Raw genomic sequence first — 13,209 nt, forward strand, 5'->3', positions numbered from 1 at the left:
CGTAAGTAACCGAAACACCGAGATTGTACTTGCATGTCCAGAGTATTGCTGCGTGATCACTGAATGGTATAATCCGTAAATGAATATCGGTGACAGAAGCTATTAAGTCAGGTGTTGTATGACATCGATCAATGCGACTAGACATATTTTGAGTCTTATATGTAAACTGAAGATCCTGGCGGTGTTGTACCCAAGCATCCTTGAGTTTGAGGGAGGAAATTAATTGTTGGAGAGCAGGGGAAGGAATGAACTTCGAGGTAGTGTCTATCCCACGATTCACAACATTAAAGTCCCCAGCCAATATTATTTTTATGGGAATAGTGGGAAATAGGGGTAAAATGTCTTCATTGTAAAACTGTTCTCTTGCATTCCTATTATTTGAACCACTCGGGGCATAAATGTTAATCAGAGTTAGATCATCACAAGTTATTGCTATACCCCTGCCAGATGGAAGATACACAACATTCCTAACCTCGACACCTCTTTTACACAAGATGGCAGTACCTCGGTGCTGAGGGCCCACGTTCACATAGGCTCTATACATAGGGAGGAAGTCAAAATTCTGAAACGCTACTTCTTGCAGTAATATGAAGTCCGCCGATGTTTGCATGATAAAACGACGTAATAGAGTACGATTACTATCACTAGAAATCCCTCGAATATTTAACGAGATATAGGATCGTGACGTGGAATTAGGAATTGCTTGCATATACAATGTATAAACAATTAAAATAAGTAAATAAACAATACAGGGCAAACACTTCCCTGTGAAACCTTGGACTTCCCGACACATTAGTAAACACTATGGTTATGTTCATAGAATGTAAACACCAGCGATAAAGACGTATTGTGGATCGAAGGACAATAGGAGATTCTCACCTCTAAAGTATAAACAAGTAACACTCCTGCCCTTGAAGAGGAAGGAAGCCTTGACATGGAACACTTGCTTTGACCGTCGCGTGAGACATTTGTGTTAACCTACAGGTATACACGGAGCAAACGTGTTATTCATTGACTATTGCTATGTTGTCACGTGCCACTGGTGCTGGCAGCGATACAGTCGGAGAATTCCACACAGACAACTCACTTGTTTTCGATGCATTGTCTTGCAACCTTTTTGTTTTCCTTTTTTTGAAAACTGGGTCACTCACTACAGCCACTGAAGGGGAAGAAGGAACTACCACAGTGGAGGGGGGAGGGGAAGGAGAGCTAACAGACTCTTCTTGTTTTTGTGGGCACTCAGACGAAGAAACATTATGCACAGCGTGTTGTGGCTCTCGTAGTTGTATAGGGTGCTCACAGGTGACACTACTATCTTGTTTCCGTTCCTCTGGTTCTGTTGTGGCAAGTGATTCAGAATGACTTGAAAGAGGGGGGAAGTCCTTATCAGCATGAAGATTAACATCCTCGGCAACTGAAGTGTTTTCCAAGTCCATATTGTGGGCATTAGGCTCATTAGTCATGGTTTTTTGCACTAAAAGATGGATAAAAGTTCGGAGTGGGGGGCATTTTTCCAGTAGAAAGTTCGGTCATCTTAAATCCAGTAACGGGAACTGAAGGCATCTGAGCTTTCGTTTTGCGAGGGCAAGAACTTGCGACGTGGTTAAGAGCCAGACAAATGAAGCACGTGGGTGGTTGACCTTGATACATCACAGTAGCACGACAACCCCGTACCACAATTTTTGAGGGAATATGTTTTCCTAAACACATTTGCACAATACGATTGCCATTGTAAATGGGAAAAGGGAGGGTATTCGACCACATTTCTTCATTTATGGACATGATCTTTCCAAAGGGGCAAAGCACAGCACTAAGTTCATCGTTACTAATTTCCATCGGGAGATCCAAAATGCGTACACGAGTGTACTGGATACTAGCATTTGAAAGTTTGACCTGACTTACTGTTCCATTTTCATGTCGAAAATCCAGTGATTCCGGGTGTCGTCGTAAAAATGTGTCAACATTCTCTTGCGATTTAAATTTCAAATACAAGCTATAATCATCATTGTGAAGTTGAATAGCTTCAAGATCGTGTATTGATAACTGTAACTCATTAATTAACCAAGTCTGGATGAGCGCAACCGAAGGCCGGATATTTCGTGTCGTCTTGTCAAATGCAAGCCGCACAGTATTTTTCCGAAGGTTATTCATGGCAAGAAAAAACAAAACGGAGTACTATGTTCAATAAACTGCTTGTCACTGGTATGAACTGTTAGTTTTCACTGGTACACTGTATTTCCTACTACTGAGAACACACGACTGAGTACAGTAAACGAAACACTCAAACAATTTCAACGAACGTAAGAATCTCGTTGAGATCGGAGGCACACCACAGCGATGTTCACTACACCGCTGCTCACGGCAAAACTCCAACGGCTATGGTAACAACTAGTGATTGTAGCAAAGGCTTCGAGTAGTAGTTCTTATTACAGAATAACATTTTCTATTGCCTAAAATTTAAACCTAATTTACTTTGATATAATATATCTATTAATTTGTTTCATGAACACTTTTTCGTTACTTTGATGAATGATGTATGTTGTTGATATAGATTCTATTACACGTTCTTTCGTAAATATTATAGAAAGTATCAGGGTTATTTATGATCTTTTATGGAAATTGACTGGCGCATGCGCAGTACACAGACAGTTCAATTGGAAGGCGAGGGAAGGAAACGCTAACACACTGTTAGAATGTTTCCCTCGCAAGCAGTAGTTCCCAACCGAGGGATGGCGGGACCCACTTCCTCCTCCTGGGGTGGCGTGAAGGGTTTACGAAGTCCCTTCGTTGTGTTATATTTCTTGAATGATTATGCACAATATCCAGTCACATCTTCTACACATTTGAAAGTGATAAATCGTAGTATAAATAAACCGTCCTCTACACACAGTGATTGTTGCTTCTCCAAGATTATAAACTGAATCACTTTTTTATTTCAATAGAATATAAAAGTTTCAATGGGAGGGGTTACAACCCCCTCATCCCCCTGGGTCTTTGATATGTCACCGCCTAAACTGTAACTTTCAAGTTAGAATCGAAAAATGGAGACATGTGACCTACTAAATATATTTTTAGTTCATTATACATTTTCATAAATAAAATATCCACAATTACAATGACAGTAAATGCTAAGTAATTATTGTAAATCTTTGTACTTTCATTTTCCCTTTCTTCTCAACTGAGCTAGAAAAATGTAAAAATGGGAGGTTAAGGATTTCAAATATTACGTATATTTGAGCGTATTACGAAATTATATTTAACAGAATCCGGCAGGATCAGAAACAGAAACGTCAAGAAGAGGTAAAACCAAATTGTACTGTGGTGGGATTCGAACTACTCTTGAATGGTGCCTCAGAATCTCTAGCCGAATGCCTTAGTCCACTTTTTTTTAAATCACTTTTTATTTTTACTAATTGACGTTACATATTATATCAAAATACAAAAATAAAGTTACATATTGGTACACACTGTGTACATTGGCACAAAGTCAATGTATAGTAGGGAAAATTAACAAAATTTACATGTCAATTATAGCGGGCGTCCATGCAATAGGTAGTTGAGGTAATGTGCAGAGTTTTTTCTTTCTTGGTGGTGGGAATTTACCATAACGTGAACACAGGAAATCCTTGTATGTGTGATGTGTTTGAGGTAACCTAGGCGACAGAGTAAATTCTATAGTATCAGCAGATAGCCAAACAACAGAATTTTGCTTCTCTGTAGGAAAAAATCTAAAATCAGGAAACAAAATCATTTGAACAGTAATGAAATCCAAGCTTATTTTACATAAGTACTGAACCATTTCACGATAAGTTTTCCAAACGGAGAGCGATTCGTTGCAGGTAGTGAGACGATGTTCCAAAGTATCAACTTTCCCACAAATATGACATTGGTTGTCATCTGTAATTTGAAGATGTTGCCGTTTAGCCTTAGTATCTATTAGGTTATTAACAGATCTGTACCATAACGAACGAGCTGAGGTGGACACAAAATTACATGAAATGCTCCTCCAAATACGTTGCCAATTCGCAGATGGGCATTTGGAAATTATATGATGACGTACTCCAGTCGGCTAATGTGACAAGTTGAAAATATAGTAAGCGTGTTTCATGTTCAATCTTTTGTTACAGTATGAAATTTATTTTGTATTCTCTGAAGTCTGCCTATTTTGGCCTGATGTAATAGTCTGTTGAAATTGTTTTATGTTTACGGTATTCTTTACTTTGACGAATGATGTTGTTAATATAGGTTCTATTACGTATTTGTTCATAAATATTACAACAATTGTCAGGATTATTTATGATCTATCATGAAAATTGACTGGTGCATGCGCGGGTAGAAACAGAAAGATACACTTTACCGACATTTGTCATACACGCCAGAACGCAAATTTCTAACAAGTTCTGAAAATGCATCGCTCTAAAGGTTGTGGAGAACTGTCTGTTGCTCTGAGAGGAGAAATCATAGGCCGAGCAAAAATGGGACAAACTGTGCTTCAGATTGCTAGAGATCTGGGATGTGACAAGAAAACGGTCAAGAAATGGGTTCAGTGACATGAAGAAGGTGGTGAATGGCTCAGGTCTCGGTCAAGAAGTGGAAGGCCAAAAGTGACAACTGCAGCTCAAGATCAAGCTTTAGTTACAGAAGTAATCAACAGACCTCTACGCCACACGTCAATCCTCTTGGACAAAGCCAGAGAATATAATTGTTCTCACGAAACAATAAGAAGATTATTGGGGGCTGGTCTACACTGTTCAAGACCCGTTAGGAAGACTCTCCTGACTGAAACTCACAAGGCCAGACGAATGGAATGGGCACAGAATAACATAACCCAACCTCAGCCATATTGGGACTTAGTCATTTGGACCGACGAGAAGGTTTTCAAGTCTAACCAACAAGGCAAAGTTATATTGTATAGACCGCGCGGAACCGGGTATGCTGAACAAAATATTATCAGAATTTCTTGTTCAGGGCGAATATCAGCACACTTTTGGGGATACATGACGGCTGCTGGTCCTGGAGATTTGGTTGCGGTGCCTGAGAGAATGAACAGCAGTGTTACCGTCCTTAGAAAGAAACTTCCCCGACCAGGAAGAATATATATTTATGCATGACAACAGTGCTGTTCACACTTCCCGGCAAACACGAGAGTGGCTAAGTGAACATCCAGAGTTAATTTGTATTGAGTGGCCCCCTCTATCCCCAGATTTGAACCCAATTGAACATCTGTGGGCCAACATGGTGCAAGAATGGGAAGAGAGACGTGAAGACAGAGACCAAACGTTTCTTCAAAATCATGTTATGGAACTGTGGCAACATTTTCGTGACACACCGTCGTATTGCTCGAGACTTGTATCTAGTATCCCCTCCAGACTTCAATAAGTTTTTGACTCTTGGAGGTGATTACACGAAGTACTAGTGTGTTATTTTTTGTGTAAACATTTATTTAAGTTTCATTTATTTATTATATTTTTTCAAGAGCAATACTTTCGTTCTTCATTCTTTTCCTTTGCTTGTTTACTTATTAGTTCCTTAAAACGTAAAGGAAGAGTAGTATATCTTCAAAAAGTATTTGTGAATTTACTTTGAACCTTTCTAAGAATACATATACTTTTTTTTTTTCTTACTCTATATCATGCACAATATTACTTTCATTCCAGTTAATTAATAACTTTATTTCACATCTCGGATAAAAGTATTATTGTCATTTTAACGATGTTTTCCTTTTGATTGTGTAATTTCTAGTTTCATTGAATTATCTCAATTCGAATGAATAAATCACATTTTGTTTATTGTTCCTTCCTTAGCTAGGTTCGAATTCGAGAACAATGTGGTGTAATTTACGTTCTTTATTCTTCATATTGTGCAGTAATGACAATATTAATTATTTTTCATAAGTCCAGTTGATCAGTGAGAACTTGAACAAACATTAACCTGGTAATTCTTTACGCAATGACAAGCTAAAATACATTTTAGCTGTTCTTTATACTTCACAGAGATGAAACATTCTAACAGTGTGTTAGCGTTTCCTTCCTCGCCTTCCAATTGAACTGTCTGTACACTGCGCATGCGCCAGTCAATTTCCATAAAAGATCATAAATAACCCTGATACTTTCTATAATATTTACAAAAGAACGTGTAATAGAATTTATATCAACAACATACATCATTCATCAAAGTAACGAAAACGTGTTCATGAAACAAATTAATAGATATATTATATCAAAGTAAATTAGGTTTAAATTTTAGGCAATAGAAAATGTTATTCTGTAATAAGAACTACTACTCGAAGCCTTTGCGACAATCACTAGTTGTTACCGTAGACAAGTGGTCTAAGGCGTTCGGCTTATGAAGCACCATTCGAACTAAGTTCGAGTCCACGCGCGCTTTTTTCTCTCTTTTTTTTTCACCTGTTCTCGATGTTTCTGTGTGTGTTCTTGTCGGATTCGATTAAATAGAATTTCGAATAGAGACCAATATATATGATAAATAATCATTTATTTGCGAATCTGCACTCGTTCAATATACATTTTCGAGATTTTGATTTTGGAAATGAAGTGTATATAATATTGAATAGTAAAAATAGTAAAATAAAAAAAATATTTGTATAAATATTGATTAATTGATTCGAGTTATGCATGGCTTTCAATCAGGATTATATAGAGAGGACTTACTTCTAAGTGCAATCCGAAAACAAATATTTGAGTTTTAATCTGACCCAAAGTTGGTAACTTACAGGATAATTTATACATGATTGGTATTGTAATTTATATGCTTTTATTATAATTCTCTATAAGTTATGATTTTACCAATTCAAAATGTAGAACGAGAAACAAGTGTAATATTATATTTGTTACGAAAAGCTTTTAAGCAATGATGCTTTCAGGACGTGATCTGAGGGAGAATTTGAGACCCTTCTGGAGCTAAGAAATTTCCGCCTTCAGGACCATATATTTGATCGTGCTCAATGTGGACTACCAATGTTTGCCCTCCACCCGCATATTGAAATTCCCCCCGAGGATAATTTTCTGAAGTCACCACTGTTTATAAATAGTTTTTCGTTACAAATCAGAGGATAATGGAGTAGTAAGTATACTTCATTTTTTTTTTTAACTATGGATTTAAGATTCGCAATTCATATAATGTTCCGTTCTAATCGAATTTGAAACAAAAGAAGTTTTCAATAAGTTACTCATTTTCAGCCTCCGGATGAAAATAGGAAGACACTTAAAAAAGAAACAACTTGCTACCGGGTTTGAACACACAAACATGTGAGTGGTAGTGTATCGACCCAAACCACTCGACCGTTTCGTATGCCTTGGCACATCTTATTTTGCCTTTTATGAAACCAGTTTACTGTTCCATACTCGCTTTTGTTTATTCCGATACGACTATGAGTTCTCAGTAAATATTTGGACGTTACAGCTCTTGCAATGTATAAAAGTGTTTTTAGAATAATTCACAATCGAAATTATGTCCTAATAACATATGTAAAACAGGTTGAATTCGTGAAATGATTGAGGTTGGAGTGAGCGTAAATGTTTTCATAGTTAGGAGCCTGGATATGCAAACCCGCTTAACGTGGGGATTTAATTTTGTGAAATTTGGTACCTGAAAGATCAAAAATAGTCCCCATCAACATTGACGATCTTCTGCCAACGTTCTGGAAGGCCATGGATTCCATCTTTGTAGAACTTGAGTGGGCCGTGAAGCGAAGAAGGTATAAAGTGCATTTTGCATCTCTATTAGGGATTTAAACTCGCGTCCTCTAAGGTGATTGTCCAAGGAATGGAACAGATGATAATCGGACGGTGCAATGTCCGGGGAGTATGGTGGATGCAATAGTTTCCCACCCAAGTAGTAGAATGGTGTCCCGGGTCATCCTAGCCACGTTAGTCAGGAGCTTAACGTTGTCCTGTAACAGGAGGATCCCTTTGCGATTCAGAAGTGCTGACTCCAGAGTTTTAACTTTTTTCTTGAACATGACTCAACTGCTGACAGTACACAGTTGCATTGGTGCTCTAACTAGCTAGTAGCAGTACCCGACGCACGATGTCGCGAGCAGTCCACCAAACACACAGAAGGATCTTCTTCTGGTGCAGTGCTGGTTTCGGCTATTTTGGAACCAGTTCATGGGATGCTAACCAATGACGACGGCGCCATGGAGCATCGTACAGGACCCACTTCTCATCACATGTCAACACCCTGTCCAGAAATGGCTCCTTTCTGAGACGAGACAGCAAAGAAATACAGGTGTCTGCTCGCGTTGCCTTCTGGACCGGAGTCAAATCATGTGGGATCCATCGACCCAACTTGTAATGCTTCCCAAGTTGATGGAGCTGCTTCCTAATGATTTCTCCACTCACACTGAATTGTAGTCCCAGTTGCTCACATGTGTGGCCACTGTTCGCCTCAATTGCTGCCTAAAGATCTTATTTTGTACGTATTGGTCTTCCGGCACGTGGTGCGTCTTCGAGTGTTTCGTCCCCGTCTTTAAACTTGTTAAACCACCGCTGCACTGTCCGCGTAGTCACGATACTCTCAACGAAGGCCTCGCATATCTTCCGCCCCGCTGCAGTGCCGTTTGACCCCAGTTTGAACTTGTACAGCATACACGCCCTTATGACGCTCTGTGGAGGTCCTATGTTCACTCTGTCCTTACCAAGTTCACGGTGTAACTGAACTGCCACAACCAGGTAGTATGTTGGATATACCTACACCAATAACTGACCTTCGCCTTATCTCTATTCTCATTCAACTCACGGTGTGAGGGCTAATGAAACACAGACTCCACAAAAAGCGATAGAATTTTCTTGGTTACCTTATAGTAGGTCCGCCGCCATTCCCAGTTTCAATGTTGGATTTTATCGTTTGGGAGTATAGAGTAGTTCCAACGAAACGCATTTAGTTTATTTTTGTATACATAACAATGCATACTTCCTGTTACTTACCAATCGAAGAATAAATTGAATCATGTCACGCAACAGTGTACTGTTAAACGCAAAATAAATGAATAAATATGGAAATTATACCATCATACCAATCTTCCAAACAGGCTCGTAGCCAGTGCAAAAATGTAGTGGAGTCCGGTAGAAGTTAAGAAGTGTCAGATCCAATTATATTATAGTTCATCGCCATATTATAGTTCATTTGCAAACATACCGTGAAAATTTTAGGGGGCCTCCCCCCTGTGAATACGGATCTGGTTGCAAACATAAGGCATTGCTTTGCATTGTGTTAGAATTAAGCATTCAATCTCTTTCTAGCATTCAATCTAGCATTCAATCTCTTTCAGTCATGTCCCGGACTGCTCCGATTCATCATTCTCCATACCATTCAATACGAAGAGTTGCTCGTGTTCTCTAGAACAAATGCTATGTTTACCTAGGTACATTAATTGCATGCAATTTTAGAATTCAAAACCTCTAGTGATATGTTTATTATTTGTTGAGGTCTGTGTTGTACAATATAGATATTATTACATATTATGTTAGACCATTGATTCGTATTTTTAATCACTTCTCATAGTTAAACCTGTATTATTGTTATATATATATATATATATATAATATAATATATACGTCTCTACCATCTGATATCTCCTGATTGTTTAGGATGAGTCAATCGGCAGCGGCGAAGGAAGACAAGTCAGAGAAAGAGTTTCGAAAAATGAGAGTAGGGTTTATGCTGAGCCTTGCGTACGCAGCCAACATCGGAGGAACAGGCACAGTCACTGGAAGCACCACGAACCTCGTGTTCCAAGGGATGGTCGAAAAGTAAGTGTACTTATTATTATTATTATTATTATTATTATTATTATTATTATTATTATTATTATTATTATTATTATTATTGTTATTGTTTGTTTATCGTCACTTTTGAGCAAGGTGGGAGATAAAGTTAGGGATGGGCACGAGCGAGTTTTCTTTAAAACTCGACTCGCAACAGACATCTTTGAGACTCGACTCGACTCGAGAACTCGGTTCGAAAAATTTCCTCCAACTCGACTCGAATTCGGGTCGAGTTTCGAGTCAAGTCGAGCCAAATCCTGTGTATAGTTTCAAGTACTCTCTGCAAGTAGGTGCGAGCGGTCCCGGGTTCGATTCCCGGTGAGGGCACTCGGTCGAAAAAGTGTAAAAGTTTTCTTCAGGCCAGCCACCCTGAATGAGGTTTTCCTGATTCACACCAGGCAAATGCCGGGGTGGTACCTAACTTATAGGTCCCAGGCCGTTTCCTTCCTTTCCTAATCCTTTCTTCCTTCCCTTTCCCTGGATTGTGTGCTCGCCGAGGTACGTCATCACTCAAAACGTGAAGGGCTAAATGGCCTTAGATGCCGAAAGCCCAGAAATCTAAATCCAAATCCTAAATCTCTGCAAGTATCTTATACAGACAATATAATTATTAATGGCACTACTACAACTTATTATTTCCTAGTACGCTTTCCTCCTCTTTTTTGCTCTTTCCTGCATATCTATTTAGGTCACCCCCAACAATTAATCTTTTATCCTCAAGTACTTCCATTAATATCTGGTCTAGATTTAACCAAAGCTTTATTTTTCATGCATCCCCTCGAGGGACATGGGAGCATTAATGTCACCAAATCACCTCCTAACTTTATTCTGACACTCTCACGTGGTCCCGGGTTCGATTTCTGGTGGGAAAGCAGTAATTTCACAACTTTAATCATCATCTCCTTTAGCCTAAAGGGGTTAAACTAAAATTTGATTTTATTTGATGCTCTTAATCTATCACAAAATCAATCCTTTAACAATTTTGACTCCATTTTACACATTTGTTTTTCACCACTATTGGAAATAACTTATTCTTCGCTGATTTATCTTACTTTATTTTTCCTTGTGTCTCCTGTAAACATAGGATATTCACCTTTTTTTACGTAACCTTAGTAGCAAAATCGGTTGGCCCAACGTTGGTAAAATGATGGCGTTGCGACATACCAACGATGGCCCAATGTCACGTTTGGCAGTTTTGGTAACCATTTCCCACCCAAACCATCAAACTACTTCCCACAGATTTCCTACCCGAACGAAGGTTGGGCCTTCGTTCACCCAACCAAATCCCACCAGTCTCCCTACGTTAGCCTGGCCAAACCTCGACGTTGAATGGTGGTTCACCGTCCAAATGCTGACATTTATCCAGCTAAATCTAGCACAATTCCCTGACGTTCCCCAACATGTCATCGCGGCGGGTGGGGTAGGATCGTGGTGCATTTGGTTCGGCACGTTTGACTTTTTATATGATATTCCTGAGATATTCTGATTATTTCATAGAGTTAATCTTTAAATATTCTATTAACTTTTAGTTATACTTCGACCGTGCTGGAAAACAAACAAACAGAAACAGCAGTGTATGGCAGGCATGCTTCCAACTTATTTTAACTACTTATTACTAAGTTTTTACGTAATTTTATTTCTTTTACTCGTTTTTTCCAGTAACCTAGAATGACAAGGACACGAACACAGAAATATCGAGGACAGTTAAAATTTCAAATGATCTCCAACCGAGAATCGAACCCGGGATCCCTTACACCAAAGGCGCACGCTCTAGCCACTAGACCAGCGGGGAAGGCAACTCGGCCATAATCATACACTTTAAAAGTGTTTGATATTTGACAGTTGTTGTGCGTTGTAAATCTTCTTTTTTAAAAAGCTTACTATACATTAATATAGGAAAATGATTCAATACACACAACACGAACTCATCTTTAGTTTACGTAATTGGAATACAACAATATGGCGGTGAAGAACTGCACATGAGCAGTGACGCACACTACCAGCATCAAGTATGATGGAGTTAGCGACCATTAGCCAACGATAAAACAAAGTGGCCGAGTGGTGGGAAAAGTGCTTTTCATAGAGGGGGTTCTCCGACATATAGCTAACGCTAAAGTAACATGTTTCTTGGTTGGGAAAACAGTCAGTTCCAGTATCGTTGCGTGAAGGTCGGGAGAATAGCTGGTTTCACAACCATACATTTAACCAACGTTGGGGCAACGTAAGTTTTCCCGCTATAGGCTCGCACCGACCATCACCACCGTTTTGACCAAATCCCACTCATTTTCCAACGGTGGGCCAACTAACTTTGCTACTAAGGAAGGTCTTGCGTCGGTTCTTTTCTTCATGCTATTTCCACTTAGAGCTCTGATATTCAAGGTTCCAATCCGTACACCAATTCTTTTGTTCTCCGACTCTCTCGTCTTCTGGCGCAACTTTTTTAAACCGAATCTGTCCATGATTCGGTAACCCTTGATCACTTATCGCAGTTTTTGGGCAATCTTCCCCACTCTGAATCTTTTTTTAAGGTTCTTTGTCTCCCACAATAATTTTGGTAGGTTTTTACGACCTGATGCCCTTCCTGACGCTAATCTTTACAATTTACTCGTGCTTGGAACCGAGGGAACCTTGGATTAGATTGTCCTTGAGAAGGAATTATAGGGTGGAAAAAGAGAGGTACAGTTCATGAACAGTATTAGAGCAATCATTATGTGGAAACGAATAGGTATTATCTGAGGACTGTCATTTTCCTCCATTTGTGGTGAGTGATTGCTTTGATTACCGATTATGGAAAGTGACACTGAAATTCAATATGCAGTTTAACTTATTTCAAATTCCATATTTTTGAGATTTTGAATTATTGTCATATCTTACGTGCTGAGAGGGGAAATGTTGGATAATATTAAAATTTCAAAATGATTGAGGTTGAAGTTTAATCTTTTTCTATTCCTCTCAGGCATTTTCCCGAGTCGCCTCTTAATTTTGCAATTTGGATGGGATTCAACGTACCAGGAATGTTACTGAACACACTATTAGCATGGATATGGTTGCAAATTTTATATACAGGACTATTCAGGTAGGTCGGAAGACTTTTAAGTGTTTACCTAGTTTCTAATTCTGAATCTTAAGGCTGAATTTCCATTGTCTAGTTATTTTAATAGTGATATACCTTTGAGTTAAATTAAATGACTCATAACAGGACTAAGGTCTTCACGAGTATGTCCTGGTATTTTAGGGAATATCAAACCAATAAAGCAATACACTTACAAAAACATTAATTCATTTATTTTATTTTATATTGTACGTGAAATCGAGATTACAATGTTAGAATGTTGTATCAACAACTGTTTCCTACGATTTCAATACGTGAAAGTTGGTTATTTTGAAAACTCTTATTAAAGTAGTATCCTACACAGAGAAA

At 38.7% G+C, this 13,209-nt stretch overlaps 1 protein-coding gene across 1 annotated transcript in view; it reads left to right on the forward strand.

The window, feature by feature from the left end:
* The window catches only part of LOC145662234 (solute carrier family 13 member 2-like), a 137,519-nt gene that overhangs the window by 89,928 nt on the left and 34,382 nt on the right, over positions 1 to 13,209 (forward strand). The window contains exons 5-6 of the mRNA XM_081727577.1: positions 9,612 to 9,773; positions 12,745 to 12,864. Of these exons, the coding sequence (XP_081583703.1) occupies positions 9,612 to 9,773; positions 12,745 to 12,864 (282 nt within the window). The remainder of the gene's footprint in view (positions 1 to 9,611; positions 9,774 to 12,744; positions 12,865 to 13,209) is intronic.

Source organism: Thermobia domestica, chromosome 10 (genome assembly GCF_964235325.1).
Source record: "Thermobia domestica chromosome 10, izTheDome1.hap1.1, whole genome shotgun sequence".
NCBI classification, from domain to species: Eukaryota; Metazoa; Arthropoda; class Insecta; order Zygentoma; family Lepismatidae; genus Thermobia; species Thermobia domestica.